At 40.3% G+C, this 23,447-nt stretch overlaps 1 protein-coding gene across 1 annotated transcript; it reads left to right on the forward strand.

The window, feature by feature from the left end:
• The first annotated feature begins 327 nt into the window (after positions 1-327).
• Positions 328-21,064, forward strand: TMEM207 (transmembrane protein 207). The gene is made up of 5 exons (XM_080655635.1): positions 328-485; positions 2,774-2,811; positions 6,854-6,898; positions 7,809-7,951; positions 19,894-21,064. The coding sequence occupies exons 1-5, from the start codon at positions 411-413 to the stop codon at positions 20,028-20,030; spliced, it is 438 nt and encodes a 145-aa protein (XP_080511761.1). The 5' UTR covers positions 328-410; the 3' UTR covers positions 20,031-21,064.
• The last annotated feature ends 2,383 nt before the right edge of the window (positions 21,065-23,447 follow it).

The raw sequence follows: 23,447 nt of genomic DNA on the forward strand, positions 1-23,447 counted from the left end.
AAGAGCAAAGAGGACCAACGAAGGGGAGAAAGCCAAGTAAATGTTCCAAGTACAAAAATCATTTTATATAAAACCCAGAAATACCCTGGAATAAAACATGCACTTGAATATCATAAGTTCTTTAAGCAGCCAGCCAGTGTTGCAGATCAGCATGCATAACCCTAGCTTTTAAGGGCTTGACAAACAGTACCAAGGTTCTGACCTTAACCTGAAATTCCTTGAACTCTCAGTACTTGTGACCACACACTCAACATTCTTCCCCCAGCATGCACTTTACCAGTCACAAGGAGCCATCATTAATGAGTGCTCTGGTAGGAAGCATAATTTATAGAGAAGCTAGCAAGTTCTGAGGAAGAGAGAAATTAACACGGACAGCAAACCACTATCTTTGAGCAGCTTGTCCTTTAAGCATGTCGAGATCCAGTCCTTTTAGTTTCACTTCAGTGATCTCCAAAACGGGAACCTGGTGTTTGCCACTATTCCAGGTAACATCTCTCTTTCTGGGAAAAGATTTTCAGAGGTACTCTAAGAACCTGATTGGTTATTGATTTGTTATTTGGGGAAACTTAACTCATACATTTCATAGATTTCCTTTAAGGAAGTGTTACTAGAATTGTATTACTACTTATATTTATTGGTCAAAGCTACAGAAAACAAAATGACCCATGCTATTAGTCTTATTTCTACTTTATTTAGTTCTATTGCTATTGAAGTAAGATGATGCAATGTAATCTTTGCTATACTGTAAGTTTTTTTAAGAATAAAAAATGCCATTGACGTAGCAAAATGCTATGATAGGGTTAATTTAAGACATATTTGTTTACTCTTGCCTGCAACCACACTTGATGCTTTAGAGTTTCCCATTGCTGAACAATGTAGACAGAACCATGGTAGTTTACTTTGTTTCTTCTACTCTAGCATCTCACTCAGAGTAATACCTGAATCTCTGCATATGTGTTACGTGAATGCAAAGTATCTGAAAGATTTAGTTCTGAAATATATTAAGACTTTGCTCCCCATTTCCTGACAACCTAAAGTCTGACAGCTACTGCCTTGGGTGAGGGGTGGTACTACTGTGATACTGTGTGCTCACTCCTTGCTAGGGTATAGCACACCAGAAGATTAGGAAATGACTTCAAAGTGAAATGCTGGCTTTACTTGTTTATCTGTTCAACTGGATCCCAAATGATTTCATCTAGTCATACATAAACTCTCTTTATGGACAAAATTTGAATGTTCATTTTCCTCTCAGTTAGTATCCAAATCTATTTTCAGCATTCTAGCAAAAGAGAGTACAAGTCATGTTCTGTACTTATAAATTGTTCATTACCATGCTCTCTGATGGCCAATTCATGTCTCCATCTGCGACTCCACAAATCTCTTTGCCCAGATAAACATGGTGGAGTAAATATAAGGTGCTGACAAAGATGCGTTTGAGATTAAGAAGAAAAAAAAGGCATCTCCCACAAAATTCCTATGTGTATCATTTTAAATTTTTGTAACTACTTACTTGGTTTTATATTTCTGTGTTATAGACCAGGAAAAGTCATACTTCACTAACCTCATCAACCTATATTTAAGACTATTTATAAAGGACATTTAAAGATGTTTCTATTGTACACAGGAGGAGTCTCAAGTCAAGGGAAAAACAAACAAAACCTTAAGAAAGGAGCACTTTATTTCTTCTGTGATGTGAGTTACTGTAAACTGTAAGGCTCAACACACAGAACTAAGATAATTGTGTAGGGTTGCTTATGCTTTGGGTCTTTTACAACAAAGCTGTGAAGACTATTAGTTTTCCCCCTCTTCTTTGATAAAGAGAGAAATGTAAATCTCAACAAGAATGTCATGTGCTCTTAAATTGACCTTAGCCTTAAAGCAGGTTAAAGTCACTCTTTCATGCATATATTTAACTAGTGGCCCAGTGCAGAAATTCGTGCACATTACAAGGGAATTAATTAGAGGAAATATTTTAATATTGCTATTTGCCCTTTCTCTATAATAGAAGTGTCAGAGATGTAAGAAAATTAGTAAAATCTATATGAAAATCTCCCTCCTGTCAGAGCCTGGGGCGCACCGCGGGACCCAGAGTCAAGTCCCTCCCCACCACCCACACGTGCTTTGAAAACACAGGAGACCCATACTCTACCTCCATTGGGTGAGACCCAGACCTGGCTGGCCCCACCATCGTCAAGCCCTGCTGGGTGGGGGGTGCGACCTGAGGTCTCTCGCCCTGGCCAGGCACCATGCAGCCTCAGGTCCCTGCTGTTCTGGTAGTAATGTTACAGTGTCCTGGCTAATTTGCATATTCCTCTATTATATAGATAGAAACCCAATAATGCTAATGGCATGGACTTCTGTTTTATGTAGAGAACTTGATTTCTGTGTGTGAAAATAATAAAATAATTAACCTTCTCTGACTAGCTAAAATATGAAAACAAAGGAAAAAAATGTGCATAAAAGCTCTTTAGAGCAAGCAAAATCTGCCTATAGAAAAAAATAAAATGATTTTTCATCCATCTATAATTATGTGTAAGATAGAAATCTGGTTTACAATACATATCTCCTGTCACTGCTGAGCTGGAAAATCTACCCAGAGATTGTTGGTTTGTTTTTTCAATTAAAATTCTGTTCGCCTGACAATAGACTCTGCTGTGAGCATTACTTACAAAAACAAAATTATAAAAACCCACATTGTCTCTAGCTGCTGTTGTATTAAAGGATTAGACTGATGAGATGTTTGGATTTTATTTGTTCTAAACATGTGTTTCAGTTGGTGCTCTCGGACCCACCATGTGAAGAAAATGAAATGTAAGTAAATAGCAAGAGACATTTTCAAAATTCAAGGAATAAAAAAAGGTCTCAAGTTTTAAGAAACCCCAAATGAGTTTCAAATGACCATTATAACCATGCAAGAAACAGAAAGGTAAATTGTTTTAAATGCAAATGGCTCGATTTTTCTAAAAGCAGGGGGAAAGTGCACTTTTGTTATGATCAGCTTTGTTAAATAAATAAGGGGCCTAGTTGATTTCTAGAAATTTTTGCTCACAGCATTCTCCACCTTTGAGGTTTCAAGGGTACTTTACATTTATGAAAGACTTATTACATCCTATATGGCTGCATCCATACCTATAAATCACATTGGTGATGGGGGGTAGCTTTCTGGATAAATCAGTTTCAAATATAAGCAGACTAATGAAATTTCTAACCTATATTATGTGTAGCTTTCAAAGTGCAGATATACAGTTGTGGGGACTAAAAATCTATAATAATAAAACCATAATATGCTAATTAGACCAGAAGGCCAAACATCGGAATGACCATTCAGACGACCTTCTGGACGACCTTCGGGATGAAGCCGGGGCTGTGAGGGCCGAGCCCCTTGCATGAATTCCATGCATCGGGCTTCTAGTATATATAATACTTTTCCTCCCACCTTCTACGTTTTTATGGAAGGGCTAACAATTAAACTAATAGAGACAGATTGATAGGAGAAAATCAGAGTTTCAATACATGTCCATGGGGAATTCACGTAAGCATGAAAATTCCAAATATAATTGGGCAAAATTGGGTGTAAATGTCATTTTTGCAATGGAGAAAGAAGGGGACTGGATCTTAGATTGCAAAAGTGAGCCTGGGCCATTTTTGGGTGACTGAGAAAGAGTAGAACATACAAGGCAGGTAAGTATTAACTGGGAAACTCAGAAACAATGGGACTCAGGGTATCTAGCTAAGTGGACTTTGACTGAAGCCCTCTTATTTATCTACTTAATTTAAATTAAACTAAGCTTAACATCCTAAGATCCCCTTTCTTATGTAGGCCTTCCCATCTGAATCTCTTAGGGAAAAAGTTAGATTATTTCTGAATCTTTTGTTTTCTAAAAAAATAGTTTAAAATAAATATCCCAAAGGCAAAAGTTTGGTTCCCTTCACAGTCATGTGTCACTTAAAGATGGGGATACATTCTGAGTTCTTAAATTTATCAACGTATTGAGTTTGTAGTTCATCTTAGGTCCACAGATTATCAACAGTGAGAACAGTAATAAAGATCAGTTCTCACTTTTGCCAGATTTTTTTTTTTCTTTTTGGCATCATTATTTCATTTCACCAAGCATATAAAAATCTCTAAGCAATAACTTTATCTTAAAAAATATAACTTTTACTACACTGAAAATCTTACATCTAAAATTTGAGTAATTGGAATATTGTCACAGTTCAGATATTTTTTTTAATAACACAAAGAATTTCTGTTTAAAAATTGAACTTGAGAAAGACATGGAAATAATGATGTAAGGAAGTACACCAAGTCTGAAGACCCTTATTGTAGTTTAAGTTTTGGGGCAGCTAGTGACCTCCCCAATTATTTTTCCACTCTGGGTCTCAGTGGTAAAGTGTGTGAAATTCTAAGGGGAAAATAAATTATCCAAAAGGTTCCTTTAGTTCCTAAATTACATGATCACTTTGCATTTATTCAGCTAACTGCTTCTAGACCATTTTTTTACATGTCAGAAAATCCATCAGTAGGTTCACAGATTCAGACAGAGAGAGTGAAATAAGTCAGTTTGCAAAACTGTTAGTACTGGAAAAAATATTGAGTGACTAAAAAACTTAAACCTAGGAAATAAAATGAGGTAGTTAAATTTAGAATCTATAATAATAAAAGCATAATATGCAAATCGACTGAATGGCCAAACAGCGGAACAACCATCTGGATGACCATCCAGACGACCACGCTACGACACCCACAGTGCCATTCCAGCCAAAGCAGGTGGGATGCGATTGGTGGGGAGCCTGGCTATCGCCCCATGATCACCCTGCAGAGGGAGTCCCAGGCCATTGGCTGGCAGGGTGATCGATCAATTGGGGAGCTCCACAGTCATCCCAAAGAGGGTGGCCCAGGCCACCGACCAGCAGGCTGCGGTGGGTGGGTGGGGCCTCCCTCCCCTCTGTGGGGGCGATCTATCACGGAGCCCTGGCTGGGTGGGCAGGGCCTACCTCTTTGGGGCGATCACTCACAGGGCTCCTGGACTGTGAGAGGGCACAGGCTAGGCTGAGGGACGCCCCTCCCCCCCAGAACATGAATTTCATGCTCTGAGCCTTTAGTTGACAGTATAATAAGTATATAGTCTATTTTTAAATGTAAAGAAAAGAGGCAGAGATTTATATATGGAGGGAAATTAGGCAATCCACATTCCTGATCATGAGCTTAGATTTCAAGACTCAAAAACAAGAATCTTATGTTACTTTTTTTGGCTAAATCACCAAGAAAAGTTTCCTACATCCATCTCTAAAGTAGGATACTACATTTTAAAAATTTATATATTTCAATGTAGTATTTAAAATTTTTATGACTACAAAAGTGATGTATGTACATTATAAAAATTTAACCAATATAAAAATATTGAAAAGATAAAGTGCCTCATGACACCATCTTCAAAAGAAGCAAACATTGTTAGTAATTTGATGTATGTGTATATATAATTATATAATATTTATTTTGTGAAATCATTATATTTGTATTAAAAATGTATACAAAGTAGAAATGAGTGCTCTTTATTATTTTACTTATCAAGGCTTTTAACTATAAATATAGTTTTTGATGAATATATAATATTTCTTTAAAGGGAAGTACCATTAATTATTTTTAAAATCTTCTATTGATGATCACTTGTCTTAGGATGCTTTTTTTTAAAGTCATACTTCAGCTGTCATTTATCCCAGCCATGTGTACCTGTGTGTTTGGCTAAATTCTCTAGGTGCAAAAGAAACAAACACCCCAAAAACTTATTCTCTGGGTGATAGTTTTGTCTTAAATATTTGGGGTAAAATTTTTAAGTTGACACTCACATATGTTTAAAAGTCATTTCTGAAGAGTAGTGTGATAAACAGGACACACTTTCTCCTTAGGGAGGCTGTGAACAATAAATTAGCTGACATTTATGAAAGCTTTCAAGCTGAAAAATGCCGCGTGTTATTTTAACAAAGGCTTTAGAAAACGTGATTAAGTGCAGCGCCATCTCAGAATCTTATCGGGCTGTGATGAACAGCCTTCAACTCTTTAATTCCACAATACTGTAACAGCAGCCCATCTACCGAGGTTGAAAAATGTCCATCAGCAAACATACATTTAAAGCACTATGTGTGGCATAGCAAGGGACTCTGGAATGAACAGCACAAGTGTCTAAACCTAGGGAGTTATATGTCCTAAAAATCACACTGTGAACCAAAGTGTGATCTTTTTCTGTGTGATATTTTAAAACTTATCTTAAGAACAATTAAGTTGTGCTGAAGCACATAAATGGTTTGACCATCCTGACTAACAAATCAACTTCTAACTCCTTAGTAAATGGTGTGTATGGCCACACTCATTCATTTTCCTTTTATACTAATTTATTTTTTCAACCAGGATTGCAGGGCTGCTATTCCCTACCAAGACATCCAAGGTTAATAGGCATTATGACCTTCCCTGGATAATTTGCATTTTAAAGGACTCCAGGTCTTTGAATAAACAGAATGGTTATACCTACAATTCTGCCTACCACGTGGTAGTCCTGAAAAGTTAGTCACTATCTTCTCAACGTACTACAGTATTTTTTACTCTGGCATCAAACCTAGAACTATGCAATTATCTGTTTTTAAGTATCTGCTAGTTTCCATTTACATGTATATATGTATCCTCAGTGCCTTGAATGATGTGGACATATGGGAAACATTTACCAATTGTATTGAGGGCCTTTCAGTGAGTAAATTATTGTTGGAGAAATAGGTATAGTCAGAACAAATATTATGGTGCAAAAGAATAGGTTTTGGCCACTTAGAGGTCCAACACTAATTGTTCTTTCTTTGTTACCAGGTACATAAACTATAAAAATCAATACCCAAATGATTGGTATATCTGGTAAGGACATCTTCACTCCTATATATTGATGTGTCTCTCTCATCAATGTTTCTAACTCTCTATCCCTCTTCCTTCCTCTCTGTAAAAAATCAATAAAATATATTTAAAAAAAAATCTTTGGTGGTATATACACACTCCTTTTACTAAGTAACTGATATGGCACATGAAATCATACATATTAAGAAAATAATAGAGGTCACGTGAATCAATACATGTAGAAACATTACTTTCAGGTTATTGTCCAGTGTTTACTTAAGTGTTTTCTATAAGAGGAAACTTACTATTTCTAAGAATAATAATAATTTACTCCATGGTTGAAAATCTTGAAAGGTAAAATTATTCTTCCTTCTCTTGATATCTTCTGAAATGCCTCTTTCACTGATTTTAGTTCTGGCCTTAAAAATCATTCAAAATAAGACTGCTGCCTTTTTATGAGCTAGACTTTTGGAAATTTTGAAAGTTATTATACCCTCCTAAATGTTGACTTTTGTATTTTCCAAATTAAACATTACCAACTTTCTCATTTAGATAGCTCCTCAAATACAGAGACCATGTCTTATCTTCTCCACTTTTTCTTATTGACTTCTGAGAGAAAGGGAAAGGGAGAGAGAGAGAGAAACATCAATGATGAGAGAGAATCATTGATCGGCTGCCTCCTGCATGCCCCCCAACTGGGGATTGAGCCCACAACCCAGGCATGTGCCCAGACCGGGAATCTGAACTGACCTCCTGGTTCATAGGTCAATACTCACCTAGCCAAGGTGTGGGGAGGGGTTGCTTAAGGAATTCAGCTTCTCACATTGCTTGCAGCCAGTTTTGCTGAGTTCTTGCCCCCTTTTCAGGGAGTAATAGGAGTCTTCAGTTTCCTGCATGCTCCACCTCAATCCTCTCCTGATTCTTCTGGCACCAGGTTCTTGCTCCTAATTTTCCTGGTGGCTCTGCTATGCGGAGCAGTGCTCTTCTGCCTTCCCTGCTGGCTGAGGAGATGTGGAATCGGTTCCTCAAGACGCACCGTGGCTGTTTTTGCTGTCGGCGACTTGGACCCTGTTTATGGTAGGCTCTCTGCACATTACTGAGCTTGCTCTTTGAAACCTTATGGTTTTGTGGTGAATTAGAAATCTAATCTCTGAAAATCAGATTTGTGAACTTACAACAAGACATAGTTTATAGAAGATTGAAAGACATGCATTGGGGAGAGAGTCTAAGTGAGAAAATTTCAGAAGAAAGGAGACCCCAATAGAAAAAAACATGTGTCTTAGGAAATTTATTTATAGTTGAGTATGGGGATAGAACCTAAATATTTTGCTCAGTTGACATGAATAAAAGAGGAGCTATACAAGGTTGGTCACTTCAAGTGAGTGTAGGGTTTAAGGTGCAGAGAAGTATTTCTGAGTTTTTTCATATCAGTCGAAAAAACTGAAGTTCATAGTCTCATTTACTAACCTCTCTATGCCTCACTTACCTACAGTAACAATGAACCACACTTTTCAGATTGCTGCCAATGCAGAATCTGAAAATTTGGAATTGGCAGGGGAGTATAAATACTCATATTTTTTTTTCCCCAGACACATTGGCAGCATCCTGATCCTGCCTTCTCCCACCCTTGACCCTCAAACCATACCCTTCCTATTATTTTTCAGTTTTCAGTAGGAGGTAAGAAATGGAGAAAATTTAGGTTGTATAGTCATTGTTAATTCCAGGCCTTGTCCTCATCCAGAACATCTGGATGTTAGTACATAAGTCACTGCACTGTACACCACAATTGCCTCAAGAGTGCTTAGTAGAGATTGACAATTGCACTTCAGAAACTTGGGCCAGATAAGATTTCCCATAGAGAGTGTAGGGCATGTCCTGGAAAAACTAAAAGCTAAATAAAAAGTGGGATGTGAATAAACTCAAATGTTTTAATATAAAAATTTGATATTTAGTGATTATACTCACTATTTAGTGATTATATTCACTATTGACTTTTTTAAGTCATTATTTACCAAGAGAAACTGTCAATTTGAGAAATGGGTGTTTGGAGAAATAATTAAAATCTCCGATGAAAATAGTTATTTCTCCTAAACTTAAAATTACTGTCCTCTGAACACAGAAGAAAATAGGGTCACTGACCTTTTAACAAAATACATGAATCACAGGGGTCAACACAGTCACTTTGATCTTATTTTCTTTATTTAAGTAGAGGTACTCAATAAACAAATGCAGTTATGTTCCTTTCAACTTACTTGAGTTTCTAAAGAGGAGAATTCCCCCTCGTCCTCTTAGCCCTACTGTTACTCTAAGGAAAACTTTTCTAGACTTCCTGGAATCTTTAAAATATATATATTTAAAAAAAAATATATATATATATATATATATTATAAATTTGAGTAAGTTACCCATTTATACTGTTATAATTTTAAGACAATCTATGTGCCATGGTTATATCCCAATTTATCTAATGTTTTCATATTTCCTGGATGGTGATTCATATGCATGCTTTTGAATTTACCTGAACTTGTCTAAGCAGGTATGACTGAGAGAAGGGATCAAGGCTGATATGCTTCTTCATAAATCTGCATGTAATAGCACTGAGTGCAGGGCATTAGCATCACATTCTCTCCTGAAGTCATTATGGACAGGAAAGAAAATACTTGGGGAAAATTGTTGTGTGTTTTTTTAAATAACATAGTCCCAATTTAATTCACATCTGCCAAGTGTTAGGCATTAGGTCAAGGACTTCTCAAACATTATCTCTAGCTCCTAAAACCAGCTTGGAAAAAAAAGGCTATTCTCTCAGAGGATGTTATCTACTTTTCTCACCCTATTGAATAAATGCACCACATAGATCTTTGCTGTAAGTCAACTAATAGACTTCAAGTTGTCCAGAATTAAGGTTAGGAAGCTAAACAAAATATGGGTAGGCACTCATGATTTAGCCACCTACATTAAGTACATCCTATATCCTGAACCTCCAGATGTTTCCATATTGCAATTCCTTAATGATAGAGATTGCTCTCCAGAGTCCTCATTCCCTTCCTTATTCTCTCCATTCCTCATTAATTCCACTGGTATAGCTCTGCATCTTACTTTGATCAAGGAACAATTAAACTCTCCTCAGCTTAAGCTGCATTACAAAGTTCAGTTTCATTGATTTCCATCATAAGAGACCACAGGTTCAGTTGCCCCTCCCTATTAATTCTTTCCTTCACCTACACTGGGTTGGGTGTTAGGTTGTTCCATCTATTGACCATCTCCCATCCTGTCCCCTGGATGCTCAGCAGGGGTGTACAGGCCATGAACAGTCATTCACTTAGCCTTTGATGTGGATGTGATTCCCAGAGTTGTGCTTCTTGGCCTTTTTGGTTCTCCTTTCTAAAACAAAATATAAAAGAGTAATTTAGGAAGTGGTATTCTCTGTGATCTCTAGTCACTTCTTCTTAAGTAGCAATTTTCAGAAGTTAATTCCAAGGAGTCAATATTTTAAGGTAGTCTGAAACCCAGACCCAAACTGGATTTGCTTTCCCCACTGTATCCTCACTATGCTTTCACTTCTCTAAACAAATGATTCTTCCTATCTAGTATTTCCACAGAAGGAGCTGTTTTCCAAAAGGGAAGTGAGGAAACCACAACCAGGATCTTTGTATGATTAAAGAGGGAGGGAAGGGCCCAAACCACAGCCTCTACCTCCACAACCCACACAAACTATGTGCTCACAGCTTGGAGTTGAGTGCGGTTACTGTTGGTTTTATATGCTCACTCTGCAGGATATGGGGTGCACTTCTGAGTCTTCCTCATAGCCTCTGTTCAGAATGGGGTGAAATGACAACTCACTGGAGGACTCTGGTGACATGTTAGAATATAAAATAAAGGTGTCTGGACTTCCTGTCACCCCTGGAGCACAAAGGGAATGATAGATTGTTCCCTCTGAATACAGAATGTAGGAAGTGGGTCATTTAAAACATCTTAATGGAGAGACTAGATTTGCTATATTAACCTTGCCTCCCTCCTAGACCTTTGTTTTATTTTCCAGAACTCATATCATGTTATTACCACTATTTGCTGAATATATTAGTTGAAATAGCTCTGCTCTTCTGACCTGAGATTGAGAAGTTTGACTCTCAGGATCCCATGGAAGTTGCCTCAATTGAATAGAGCCAAGAGGATAATTTTGACTGATTATTAGAGGCTGGAGTGGACTGAACTTTACTGATTTAAGTACATAAAATAGGAATGTTCTCTCACTAGCAGTTCATGATAATATTACATGGCTCAGGTTGCCAATTATCTTGATTAGAAATATTAAAGAGAGAAAGGAAAATACTTGGTTTGGGAGCCTCATCAAAGGTGTGTAAGGAAGGCCTTACAGCCTAGCCCATCTGAATGTCTGATGAGGTTTTTGCCTGGGAAAGGTCCTTGGAAATCTCAGCAAACACCCTGCCCCCAATAGCTTCTCCTGGGCCAGTCATCATATATTTTCACAGTTCTCTGCTGATCTGGTGCTCAGATCTCTCAGTTTTTCTTCCCCTCTCATAGGATCTATGTTTCCAAGGCTGTAACATGTAATGACTAAGCTCTTTATGCCCCAATAAGGGAAAATTAATCTATCTGATACCCAAGGGTAAGAAAAAAAAGGAGGCATTGTTAGAGAAAGAAGGGGAAGAGAAAGACCAGAAGAAAGAGAAAGATGAAAATTAAGAGGAAAAGGAACCTACAGTTTGAAGTTGAAGATATTATAAGGACTGACATTAAAACCTACTTATTTTATGTAATCCCTAAAATCATGTTATTTTGCTCTGCTTTCAGGCCCAACTCTTTTTCCTGAGGTGGCCCCAGGATCTCCTAGATAGACCCTTTTCCCCTATTATCCTTCCTCCATCCCCAGCTCCTCTGATCCTGTTTTCTATTTCCACTCTTTTATAATCTCAGAAAGGACCCATTCACTGCCCTTATGTCTTCTTGAATGGGATAATCCATGCAGTAATCTCTGAGTCCTTCTTGCTCTCCTCTTTCAACCATCAGGAATTAACAATTCATGTATAATTCAGGTTTGTGGTTTTTAGCCCCTGTGTCAGCAGTAAAAATAATGTAATGTTTCACTGTTATTGTTTTTTAATCTCATTATTTTACCTATGTTAATGAAGCTTCTAGAATCCCTCCTTTCTGATAATTCAACAGAATACACAGATTTACAACCCATTGTTTCCCCACACCCCTCCTCAAATGTGTAAACGGAGAGTGAGAATACATATTGGGCCGCGGAAAATGATTTTTTTTAAAGGAACGTATCAATTATTTAGTAAAGGTGGAGATACAAGAAGAGAAAATTAAAATTCTCACACAACCCTTTGTATCCCAAATTTCTATCATTTGTGATCAATACTCCCCACTTTGTAAGACCATGGACTATATAACAAGGAGAATAGATAGAAAATACACAAAAGTGGAAAAATAAGAAAACAAAAATGTTTTGGGTTTCTTAGCTTAATTGTTTTGTTTATTTTTAAATTCGTGTTTGAAAAAATAAGTAATGACAAAGGAGTCATTAAAAGGAGTTTTAAAGTTTATTATAAACAAGTGTTTTTATAATTCACTGCAAATGTGAATAATAATATGTTCCCAATTTAAATAAGGTTATGAAGCTGCATAAAAACCCTTATTTATAAAGTAACTAGTGGCCCGGTGCATGAAATTCGTACACATTAAAAGTGGGACCCAAAGCCGAAACCGGTTTGGCTCAGTGGATAGAGCGTCGGCCTGCAGACTGAAGGATCCTGGGTTCGATTCCGGTCAAAGGCATGTACCTTGGTTGTGGGCACATCCCCAGTGGGAGGTGTGCAGGAGGCAGCTGATCAATGTTTCTCTCTCATTGATGTTTCTAGCTCTCTATCCCTCTCCCTTCCTCTCTGTAAAAATATCAATAAAATATATTTAAAAAATAAATAAATAAAAGTGGGACCCAAAGTCAAGTTCCTGCTTACTCACATGTGCCTCAAAATCACATGAGACCCAGACCCGGCTGCCTCCCCCTGCCCCCGCATTGGGCTAGATCCAGACCCGGCCAGTCCCACCCTTGTCAAGCTCCGCTGGGCAGGAGGCGTACCCTCAGGTCCCCTGGCCCGGTGCCAGGATGGGGGCAGGCCTGAGGTCCCCCAGCCCAGACCAGGATGGAGGGCATGCCTTGAGGTCCCCTGTCAAGCCCTGCTGGGTGGGGGGCATGGCCTGAGGTCCCCTGTCAAGCCCCACCAGGCGGGGGGTCACAGCCTCAGGTCCCCTGTCAAGCCCCGCTGGGCAGGGGGGCGTGGCCTGAGTTCCCCTACCCAGCACTGGGGGTGCACCTTAAGGTCCCTGTCAAGCCCCACTGGGTGGGGAGCACGGCCTGAGGTCCCCTGTCAAGCCCCGCCAGCCAGGGGGGCACAACCTCAGGTCCTCTGGCCCAGTGCTGGGGTGGAGGGTCTGGCCTGAGGTCCCTGGCCTGGTGCCAGGGTGGTGGGCATGGCCTGAGGTCCCCTGTCAAGCCCTACCTGGTGGGGAATGCGGCCTGAGGTCCCCCGGCCTGGCGCTGGGGCGGGCGGAGCAGCCTGAGGTCCCCTAGCCCAGCACCAGGATAGAAAGTGCATCTTGAGGTCCCCCGTCAAGCCCCGCAAGGTGGGGTTCATGGTCTGAGGTCCCCCAGCCTGGTGCCAAGACAGGAGGTGCGGCCTGAAGTCCCCCAGCCTGACGCCAGGGCGGGGGATCCGGCCTGAAGTCCCCTGTCAAGCCCTGCTGGATGTGGGGCACAGTCTGAGGTCCCCTGTCAAGCCCTGCTGGGTGGGGAGTGGGGCCTGAGGTCCCCTGTCAAGCCCCACGGGGGCAGGGGGAGGGCATAGCCTCAGGTCCCTGCTGATTACTCATTAAGGCTCCTTAAGGGAATTTGGTTTCAGCTGTGGGTGCAGCCATCTTTGTGACAGAGTGATGGTCAATTAGCATATTCCCTTTTTATTAGATAGGATGCTGCCACTGTCTGGGTATATGAGTGTGTGGGTGGGGGTGCCCTCTGATGTTTGTGGAGTTCTGGGGGCACAGCTGAAATAAGCATTTTTAGAAGCCCTCATGAGATGATAAGAGGTGGAAGAAAATTTTAGTCCTGTAGTTACATCCCTTGGTTTGCAATGTCCCATTTCCCTCAAGCCAGTCCTGAAAGCTGGGGATTCAGAAGGAGGCCAGTGCCCATATTTTCTGTTCCATGTTGCAGCCAGGTGTGGTTCAGCATTCAGGCCAGATTAAATTTAGTTCATGTGTAAAGCCCAACATGCATGGCTAGGCAGCACTCTGTGGGCGCAAGGTAGCACAGCTCTCCCTCCTCCTACCCCTCCCCCTCTAGCATGAGTCCCTAAAGGGGAGGCATGTGAGAGAGAGTGAATTTCCTTTTTTTAGAAATGTATATGTTTAGATTTTGCAAGCTTGCTGTGGCCACCCCCATCCTGGCCAATTACCTATTTCTAGGTGTGATTGATGGGCAAGTATTTTATAAGGACCCTCAGACCTTCACTGGGCTTGCGTCTAAACCAGCCGTGGGCAAACTATGGCCCGCGGGCCGGATCCGGCCCATTCGGCTGTTCTATCCGGCCCGCAGAGCCGAAAGAGCGGAGGGTTCTCTTGCTCTCCCCTCCGCTCCTTTACTTTGAATTTATATTAGTTCACACAAACACTCCATCCATGCTTTTGTTCCGGCCCTCCTGTCCAGTTTATGAACCCATTGGGGCCCTCGAGTCAAAAAGTTTTCCCACCCCTGGAACTGACTTTGTCTAGTCCCTTCCCCCATGGATCAGTGAGGAACAGACTTAGTGTTAAATGTTGCTTTTAACAATGCTGCATAAATGGCATGCCTATATCTAGTCTTCCCTTTTACTCCTTTTCTGTTAAATAATAACCAGGTTATTACAATGGTATCAGTAAGTCAGTTAAAGATAATAAAGAGAACAAAATTTTGGATTTGAGAGGTGAGAGAGGGATGAAGAGCATAAGGCAGAAAAACAATCTAGTGTTCATTAGAAAAGAGAATTTGAGAGACTAAGAGAAGGATCCCTGCCATTATCTCTCCATATTTTTAAACAAAAAATAATAAGTTACTATAAAATCTGCATTGAACTCTTCCTATTTCATGTGTACCAGAATTGGGCCCTTCAGCCCTGACAGCAGCAAGCAGGTCCCCTACCTTCCTGAGAAGACCTGGAGGTGAGAACCTTCTGAGACCCTTATTGGGGACACTCATTTTGGCTTAGCTTCTCAGATCTGATTTCCCTGATGATGCTTTCAACTATCCAGTCACCCTGACCCCATTTCTTCTGTTATTTCATAGATAAGCTTTCCTTTTGCTTATTTCAAGGCAAATAGAAATACCAGTCTTCCAGCAGCCATTAAATGTGAATGCTTCAAATTGAGGAGGGGAAGGAGAATAGGAGAGAGACAGACAAAGAGCAGGCCTCACACTGTGCTCCCATCTTCCCCCACCACGCCCAGGATTCCCTCTTGTGTTAAGATCCTTTTTTAAATGTCACTTCCCTATACTTTATGCTCTACATGTAAATATTCTGTGACTCCTTTAAGTAAGAAAAGACAGTATTTTATTCATACACTTTCATGGACAGGCATGATTATAGTTACCGCTCACATTTATTGGGCATTTACCATGTGTTATGCTCTGTGGTAACATCTGATATCTCCAATTTCATTTCTTTTTTTCTATACCTCTATGAGGGGTTCACTATCATTCTGAACCTTCTAAAGATAATAGAACAAAGACACTTAGAGGTTAAGTAACACAGTAGATGAAAGAACTGTGACTTGAATTCAGGCATTCTTAGCTACCCCCATATGAAAGAACAGGATGAGATAGAGAAGGGAAAAGATAAAAAAAAAAAAAAAAAAGAGGTCAAAAGGGCACATTAACATAAGCCAAATTCATTGGAGTGATTCTTAATTGTGTGGGAAATCTGAAATCTGCCTACAAAAACTCAGCAGTGAGTGTGTTGGTTTACACACTTAAACAACAGACTCTAATACCTTCACCAACAGTTCTGTTAAACCATAGGATTTTTAACTTTTTTTTAATCCTCACCAGAGAATATTTTTTCCATTTATTTTTTTAGAGAGAGTGGAAGGGAGGGAAGAGGGGGAGAGTGAGAGAGAGAGGGAGAGGGAAAGAAACATTATGTGAGAGAAACACATGGATTGGTTGCCTCTTGCACACGCCCAGACCGGACGCAGGGATTGAACCTGCAACCGAGGTACATGCCTTTAACTGGGAATAGAAACCACAAACCTGCAGTCTGCAGGCAGATGCTCTAACCACTGAGCAACCAACAAGGGCAGGAATTTTTAACTTTTAACTCAGATTCTTAATTTGTCTAAAGATAAAAACAATGTTTGCTCCCCTCCCAATCATGTGATATTATACATAAACATGATATGAAACAAATTGAAAACGGATATATATTTGACTTTATGAAAGCTCTGAACACATTGTCTCTGTTGTTTATTAGTTGTTTATCAAATGAATGTCTTGTGGTTTTCATAGCAAGTTTGAGAGCCACAGACACATCTGTAGTAAGGAGGTAACAGTAAAAGTTTCCTACCACAAGAAACCACAAGTTTCCTATTGACAGAGGGCAATTGTCAATATCCTGTTGCCTGGAGCCCAGTATTGAAAATGGCAGTGATGGAAACCCATTTGAGCTAATAATTGTGTCAGGTCAATCTGATTAGGGTCTCCAGCAGAATGATAGCAAAGTTACCACTGACTGTATTGAACACTCCAGGAGCATTCACCTGGAGAATGTGGAGGCTCAGTACAAATATCCACAATGGAGGGAAGTGCTGGGACAACTACACTTTATCAATGTTAACTGTTTTATCAAGTCCTTCAGACTTAGCTGACATCACCCTAAACTTCCTAACTGCAAAAGACTAATGCCATAAAATTTTTCATTGAATAATTTCTGCTATAACATTAATAATGATAATGATTAAAACATTATTTGACCATTAAAATAGGATAGATTGGAAAATAATAGCCTATATAATAAAGAGGTGATATGCAAATTGACCCTCATGCCCTCACAAGATGGCTGCCTATGACCAAGCTGGCAGGGGGGTTAGTGAGGGACTACCAAACGACTGAACAAGCAGGATGCGTGGGGTGACCAGGCCAGCAAGGGGGTTAGTGAGGGATGACCAAATGACTGAACAGCAGGCTGTGAGGGGCAACCAGGCCAGCGGGGGTGGGGGGGCAGTTGGGGGTGACCAGGCCAGTGTGGGGGGCAGTTAGGGGCGACCTGGCCAGCAGTGGAGGGCAGTTAGGGGCAACCAGGCTGGCACATAGAGGCAGTGAGGGGGTAGTTAAGGGGTGACCAGCTAGGCAGGCAGGTGAGTGATTAAGAGCCAGCAGTCCAGGATTGTGAGAGGGATGTCTGACAGTTGGTTTAAGCCCAATCCCCAGGATCGGGCCTAAATCGGCTGTCAGACATCTCCTAAAGGGTCCCGGATTGGAGAGGGTGCAGGCTGGGCTGAGGGGACACACACCCCCCCCCCCCCCCAAGTGCACAATTTTCATACACCGGGCCTCTAGTTGTAAATAAAAGAAAATATGCACATTTGTAACATAGTATAGTTCTTAATGTGTACTAATAAAATTAGTATTTATACTAATAGTAATGATAATTAAACATTGAGTAATTACTGTGTGCCAGGCTTTGTTTTAAGCACTTTATACTTATTTAACCTTGCATTTATAGCTGTAGATACCATCATTATTCTTTTACTACATGAAAGAAAACTGAGAAACAGAAAGATTATATAATAACCTAGAAATAGATTATTCTTAAATAAATAACTCCTTTAAAAAAGTGCTGGACCAGGAGGTAAGACATATTCTAAATATAACTCTACCTTTACATATTGTATTAATATTTGAGTTTTTATGCTTTGCTCTGCAAACTGGTGAGATACAAAATAAAGAAAATATAAATATATGAAGAGCCATGATAATAAATAAATGTTATTTATTCCAAAATAGTAATTTTGAGCAATCTACTTTTGGATTCCTGTGATGCAGCTATTGCCTAATACAGTGGTTGGCAAACTCATTAGCCAACAGAGCCAAATACAACGATTGAATTTTATTTTGAGTGCCAAATTTTTTAAACTTAAACTATATAGGTAGGTACATTGTTATTAACTTAATTAGGGTACTCCTGAGCTGGCCTTTGCTAAAAACTCAAGGGGCCAAAGAGTCGCATATGGCTCGCGAGCCACAGTTTGCCGACCGCTGGCCTAATATATAACTACTTTGAATTGTTTTCACAATAGTGGCATGGTAAAAGGAATCTCCTCCATGGCATCAAATCTTAATCCTTTAAGGAAGAGGTCAGCAAATGCAATTAAGGGCCAGATATGAGCTATGTTTGACTTTGCAGGCCATAGAGTTTCTGTGGGACTATTTACCTCTGCCACTATGATGCAAAAGACAGTCACAGAGAAGATATAAATGAATGGGCTTGGCTGTATCACAATTAAATTTACTTACAAAAGCAGGCAAAGAATTTGACTGTTTAGGTTAAGGGCATAGTTTCTTCTTTAAATGTGAATTTAAAGGTTGTTACTATTGTTTGGGGGAGAAACAATCAAATAATTTCCAGACAGGTAAAGGCCCATGTGAAAAAAAAGGAAAGGATATAAAGAAAGAAATGGTTATAAGATATTACTATTGATTTCCTGTGGCTCCAAAAGAGTCTTTCAGGAAAATACTAATAGAAGATTTGCTAAGGATCTATTGCGTAAGTGCATGGTCTCTTGAGGTGATCAGTTTGAGGATGAAAATGCTTGGGTTTTTTGTTGTTGTTGTTGTTGTTGTTGTTTTTGCTATTTATTGGCCTGTAGTATGTATAACCTAAAAGTGAAGAACCTTGAATTCAAAATTTAAAGTGTAAGAATGCCTCTTCCTTATTGTGCAGTATACATTAATTGCAAACTTTTCACAACTTAACATTTTTACTATTTATCATAAAGAAAATTTAAAAATAATTAATTATACTAGTTGTGATTTTCAGAACATAAAAATAAAATAATGAAGTTTAGATGTAATATTTTAATATTTCTAGTGAGATTTGTGTTTCCCACGATGGGAGCGTTAGCTAAAACGCCATTACCATATGGCGGCATCTTGTCTTCTGTTCCACCAAAAATGCTATTTCTTCTAGTTTCAGCTGCTGAATTGTAAATGCTTCTTGGTGATGGTATACAGTAGTCCCCTCTTATCTGCAAGGGAGACTAAGACCCCCAGTCGATGTCAGAAGCTGTGGATAGTACCTAATATATATACTATCTATCCTGTGTTTTTCCTTATACATACATATCTATGATAAAGTTTCATGTATAAATTAGACACAGTAAGACATTAACAATAATAATAAAATAAAACGATTATAACAATATACTCTAATAAAAGTTATGTGGATGGCTTTGGGGACATCATTAAGTGAAATAAGAGTTATTTGAGCAGAAGCACTGCAATACCTCGACAGCATGATAACCAAGGTGACTACTTGGTGGCTAATGGGCAGGTAGCATGTACAACAAGAATATGCTGGACAAAGGGAGGCTTTACATCCTGGGTGGGACTGAGCAAGCTGCCTCAAGATTTCATCACTTTGCTCAGAACAGCATGCAATTTAAAATGTATGAATAATTTGTTTCTGAAATTCTTCATTTAATAGGTTTGGACCATGGTTGACCTTGGGAAACTGAAACTGCAGAAAACAAAACCATCAAAAAAGGGCAGCCACTGTCATTCGTTCCTGAGAGCACATTTTCTCACTATAGTGACTCAGATGATTGCAAATTTTCCCCCAAGTGTACAAATAATTTTCTGTTGCTCCAGTGATTCAAGAAATGTCAGATTTTACTAGGAACTTCATGTACATCTGTTTTATGCTGAGTAGAACACTTACAAATCCCCATCTTTCTTTTTCCAGGGACGGAAGCAGCTGTGAATCCAGCTGTTGGAATTCACCTTCCAGCTCAAAACCCTGAACTGTATCATGTTTCAGGTTTCAACACTTTAGGAGCTCCTCCTCCATATGAAGAAATTCTGAAATCAAGCCAACTTTAGATATGGATCATCAATTGAAAATATTAGAAATATTTTTAAGACCAAAATTAGGGACAATTTTTCTCATGTAGTGGCAATTCCCAGACATCGATTAATATAGCCTTGGAAAGGACAAATAGACAAAACAATGAATGTAGGGGAAAAAATTTTGGCCGGGAACATATTTTAGTAGTATATGTGGACTCAATGGATAACTGCTGTGTTACATTTTTTTACTATAATCTAAGTTAATGTTTCTCCATTAATACTCATAGACAGTAATTAATATGCAGTGATCTCAATTAAGTTTAGGATTCCACTCTAGTACACAGCTTTCTCTGCCTAAATATTTCTGTTTTAATCTGATCTCTGCGTAAATATTTCTGTTTTAATCTGATCTCTCTCCTAGTATGGAGTCAATAAAAATTGTCATAATTTTAACAATAACTCAAACAGAGATTCAGACACATCCAGAGCCAGAATCAGAAAGGGAAAAACAAAAAGTTGGAATAAATCCTCAAAAACGGTTAGGCTATGGATAATGCAAATAATTAATATTGAGTTGTAAAATGGATGTTATTCATATTGACAATCTAGGCAGAGGGGGGAAGGGTGTGTGAAGGAAGGTGGCTGAAAATAATGAGAAAGCTAAATCCTAATCTCCAATTGTGGGAAGTCAATGAATAATACCTAAAATTAAAAACAAATTATGAAATAATGAAAAGTACATCATTTGGAAATTAGATCAAAAATATCTGAAGCAAAACACTCAAAAGTTGAGAATAACTCCCTCAAAAAATCAGCTTTAGAGATAATGTTATGTGGGATTAGGTGGAGCAGAATAATGCCGTGTGTGTGTGTGTGTGTGTGTGTGTGTGTTTATGTGTGTGTTTATAATAAGCCTATAGTACTATTTGACTTTTAAAACTAAACACATGCATTAATTTAATTAAAAAGAAATATAAAATTAAACAAATAAATTTTGACAAAGTGATAGCTTACGATTGACGACAAACAGGAAATCATGCTATATGGAAGAATAAAATGTTAAACGTAAACGTGTTTAAGTAGTGGGACTACAGGTGACTTAATATTTTATTCATTTTCCGAATTTTTGTTCATATCCTATAAGTTATGTATGTTAAAATCCATTCCAGTTACAGAACCATTTGGGGTTATAATTAACACCTAGAAAAGTGTAAGCACATCTGGAAATGGGACTAATGATTCAGCATCTGGAGTTGTCAGAAGTTAGTGCAAGTCTGGGTTGAAGTGACCGAATTTATTTTTAAGACAACTGCATTTATGTGTCAAAGCAAGTCTAAGCAAACTACATGCTTGGCCTCTGGTGGCTTCGTTTATTTATCCAGGTGAGGAAGGAAGTGTGGGGACAGGGTTTAAGCAGGTGGATAGGGCTGGTAACAAAAACACTTTGTTTTCATAGAAACATTTCTGACAAAGATCTCGTATTAAGTACCACAGGTTACATTTTCATTTATTATCTAAGAAATACTGAATAACTATTATATGTTAATTATTGTACAAGGTCTAAATTTATTTCCCCAACATATTTAGTATTTTTTAAAAATATTTTTTTTATTGATTTCAGAGAGGAAGGGTGAGGGAGTGAGAGAGAGAAACATGAATAATGAGAGAGAATCATCTATTGGCTGCCTTCTGCATGCCCCACACTGGGGATAGAGCCTGCACTCCGGGAAAGTGCCCTGTCTGGGAATTGAATGGCATCATAGATTGATGCTGAACCACTGAGCCATGACAGCTGGGCTTGTATTATTTTTAAATATATATATATATTATTGATTTTTTACAGAGAGGAAGAGAGAAGGATAGAAAGTTAGAAACATCGATGAGAGAGAGACATTGATCAGCTGCCTCCTGCACGCCCCCTACTGGGGATGTGCCAGCAACCCAGGTACATGCCCTTGACCGGAATCAAACCTGGGACCTTTCAGTCCGCAGGCCGACGCTCTATCCACTGAGCCAAACCGGTTAGGGCTTGTATTATTTTTAATGGTACTACAGTTTCCATCACTTGGCTTTGACCTCCAGACAGAGACTTGCAAGTTCTGTAGCAGGTGCTCTTTATGGTCCACTGAAAACTGCAAACAATCCTATCTAATAAAGAGGGAATATGCAAATTGACCATAACTTCGTAACAAAGATCGTGGTGCCCACAGCCAATAAGGAAGGAATGTGCAAATTGAGGGTCACTCTGCGACAAAGATGGTGGCGGCTGGGCCTGGTGCTCTGCCCCGCCCTGCCTGCAGAGGGCCTGTGGACAGCACCCAGGTGTGGAGGGGCAGAGTGGCTGGGGCCAGTGGGCAGTGCGTGGAGGTGTCGAGCAGCCAGTGGGTGGGGCAGGAGGCCTGCCTTCCTCACCTTGGGCAGCATGCTCCAGGCGCGTGGGCAGCACACCAAGGCGCAGAGCGGCTGGTGGGCAGTGTTCTTTGGGTTGGTGGGCAGCACGTGCAGAGAGCCTCTGGGCGGGGGAGGCGGGCCAGGGGAGGGCAGCCTGTACTCCCCACATGGCAGTGGTGGCAGCTGTGAGCACGCCAAGCGGAGCCTGCGGGCAGAGCCAAAGTAGCACCTGCAGGCCATCAGGGCTGAGGAGTGGCTGTGCAAGTCCTGCCTTCTGGCCCAGAAGGTGCACGATAGCAGGGACAGCCACTGTGGTGGGCCAGATTGACGTCGTCCTGGCCGCACCGCGGGGGTTTGCAGATCTGCGCAGCTGCAGACCTCCAGTGTGCGTATCCTTTCTGCCCCGCCCCCCCCCACGTGCAAACGTCCCCCCGCACGCTGTCACCCATGTGCGCCTGCAACAGTCCAGGACCATGGCTTGCGCAAGTTCCCCCTGCCCCTCCGCCATACTTCCATCAAGACGTGCGCACGTCCCCTCCTGCACGCTCATATCCTTTGGAAAGTGTCTGGGTGTTCTGGGTGCTGGGGGTGGGCGCCTGTGAGATGACAGTGAGAGGGCAGAGTGATGATGCCCTGCTCCCACGGAGGCCAGTGATCACCTCCATGAGGCCAATGCAGGTGCTGGGGCGGGAGCAGGTGTGGACAGACACACCTGGTGGGCGCGGGGGGCGGCCCTCGCTGAGGTGCCTTCGGTCAGCGTTAAAGATGAGGAACCCAGAGGAGGTGAGGAGTTCTGTCCTCTCAGTGAAACGGTGGGAGAGTTGGGGGAACTGCAGAGGAGGAATGTATACTTTGGGTGCTAGCACCCATGAGCAAAGGCTGCCCTGACCGAGCCTCGCTTGCTTAGAGCCTAGATCACTCCTGCAGGGCAGCGGGTGACAGGACGTGCTTTTCCAAGTTAATGAGAGAAAACATTGATTCTCTCGCTGCCCACAAAGGTGGAAAGTGGAGTGGGGAAACATGCAGGGAGTGAGCGAGGTCCCCTGTCTGGGGGTTCCA

The sequence above is a fragment of the Plecotus auritus genome (genome assembly GCF_963455305.1).
Source record: "Plecotus auritus genome assembly, chromosome: 2".
In the NCBI taxonomy this organism is placed as follows: Eukaryota; Metazoa; Chordata; class Mammalia; order Chiroptera; family Vespertilionidae; genus Plecotus; species Plecotus auritus.

Bases quoted from the DNA above. Each gene is read 5' to 3' on its own strand.
- TMEM207 (XM_080655635.1), top strand. From the start codon at position 411: ATGTCGAGATCCAGTCCTTTTAGTTTCACTTCAGTGATCTCCAAAACG. The intron at 486-2,773 runs GTAACATCTCTC...CATGTGTTTCAG, and splicing joins GGTGTTTGCCACTATTCCAG to TTGGTGCTCTCGGACCCACC. The intron at 6,899-7,808 runs GTAAGGACATCT...TTCTGGCACCAG, and splicing joins CCAAATGATTGGTATATCTG to GTTCTTGCTCCTAATTTTCC.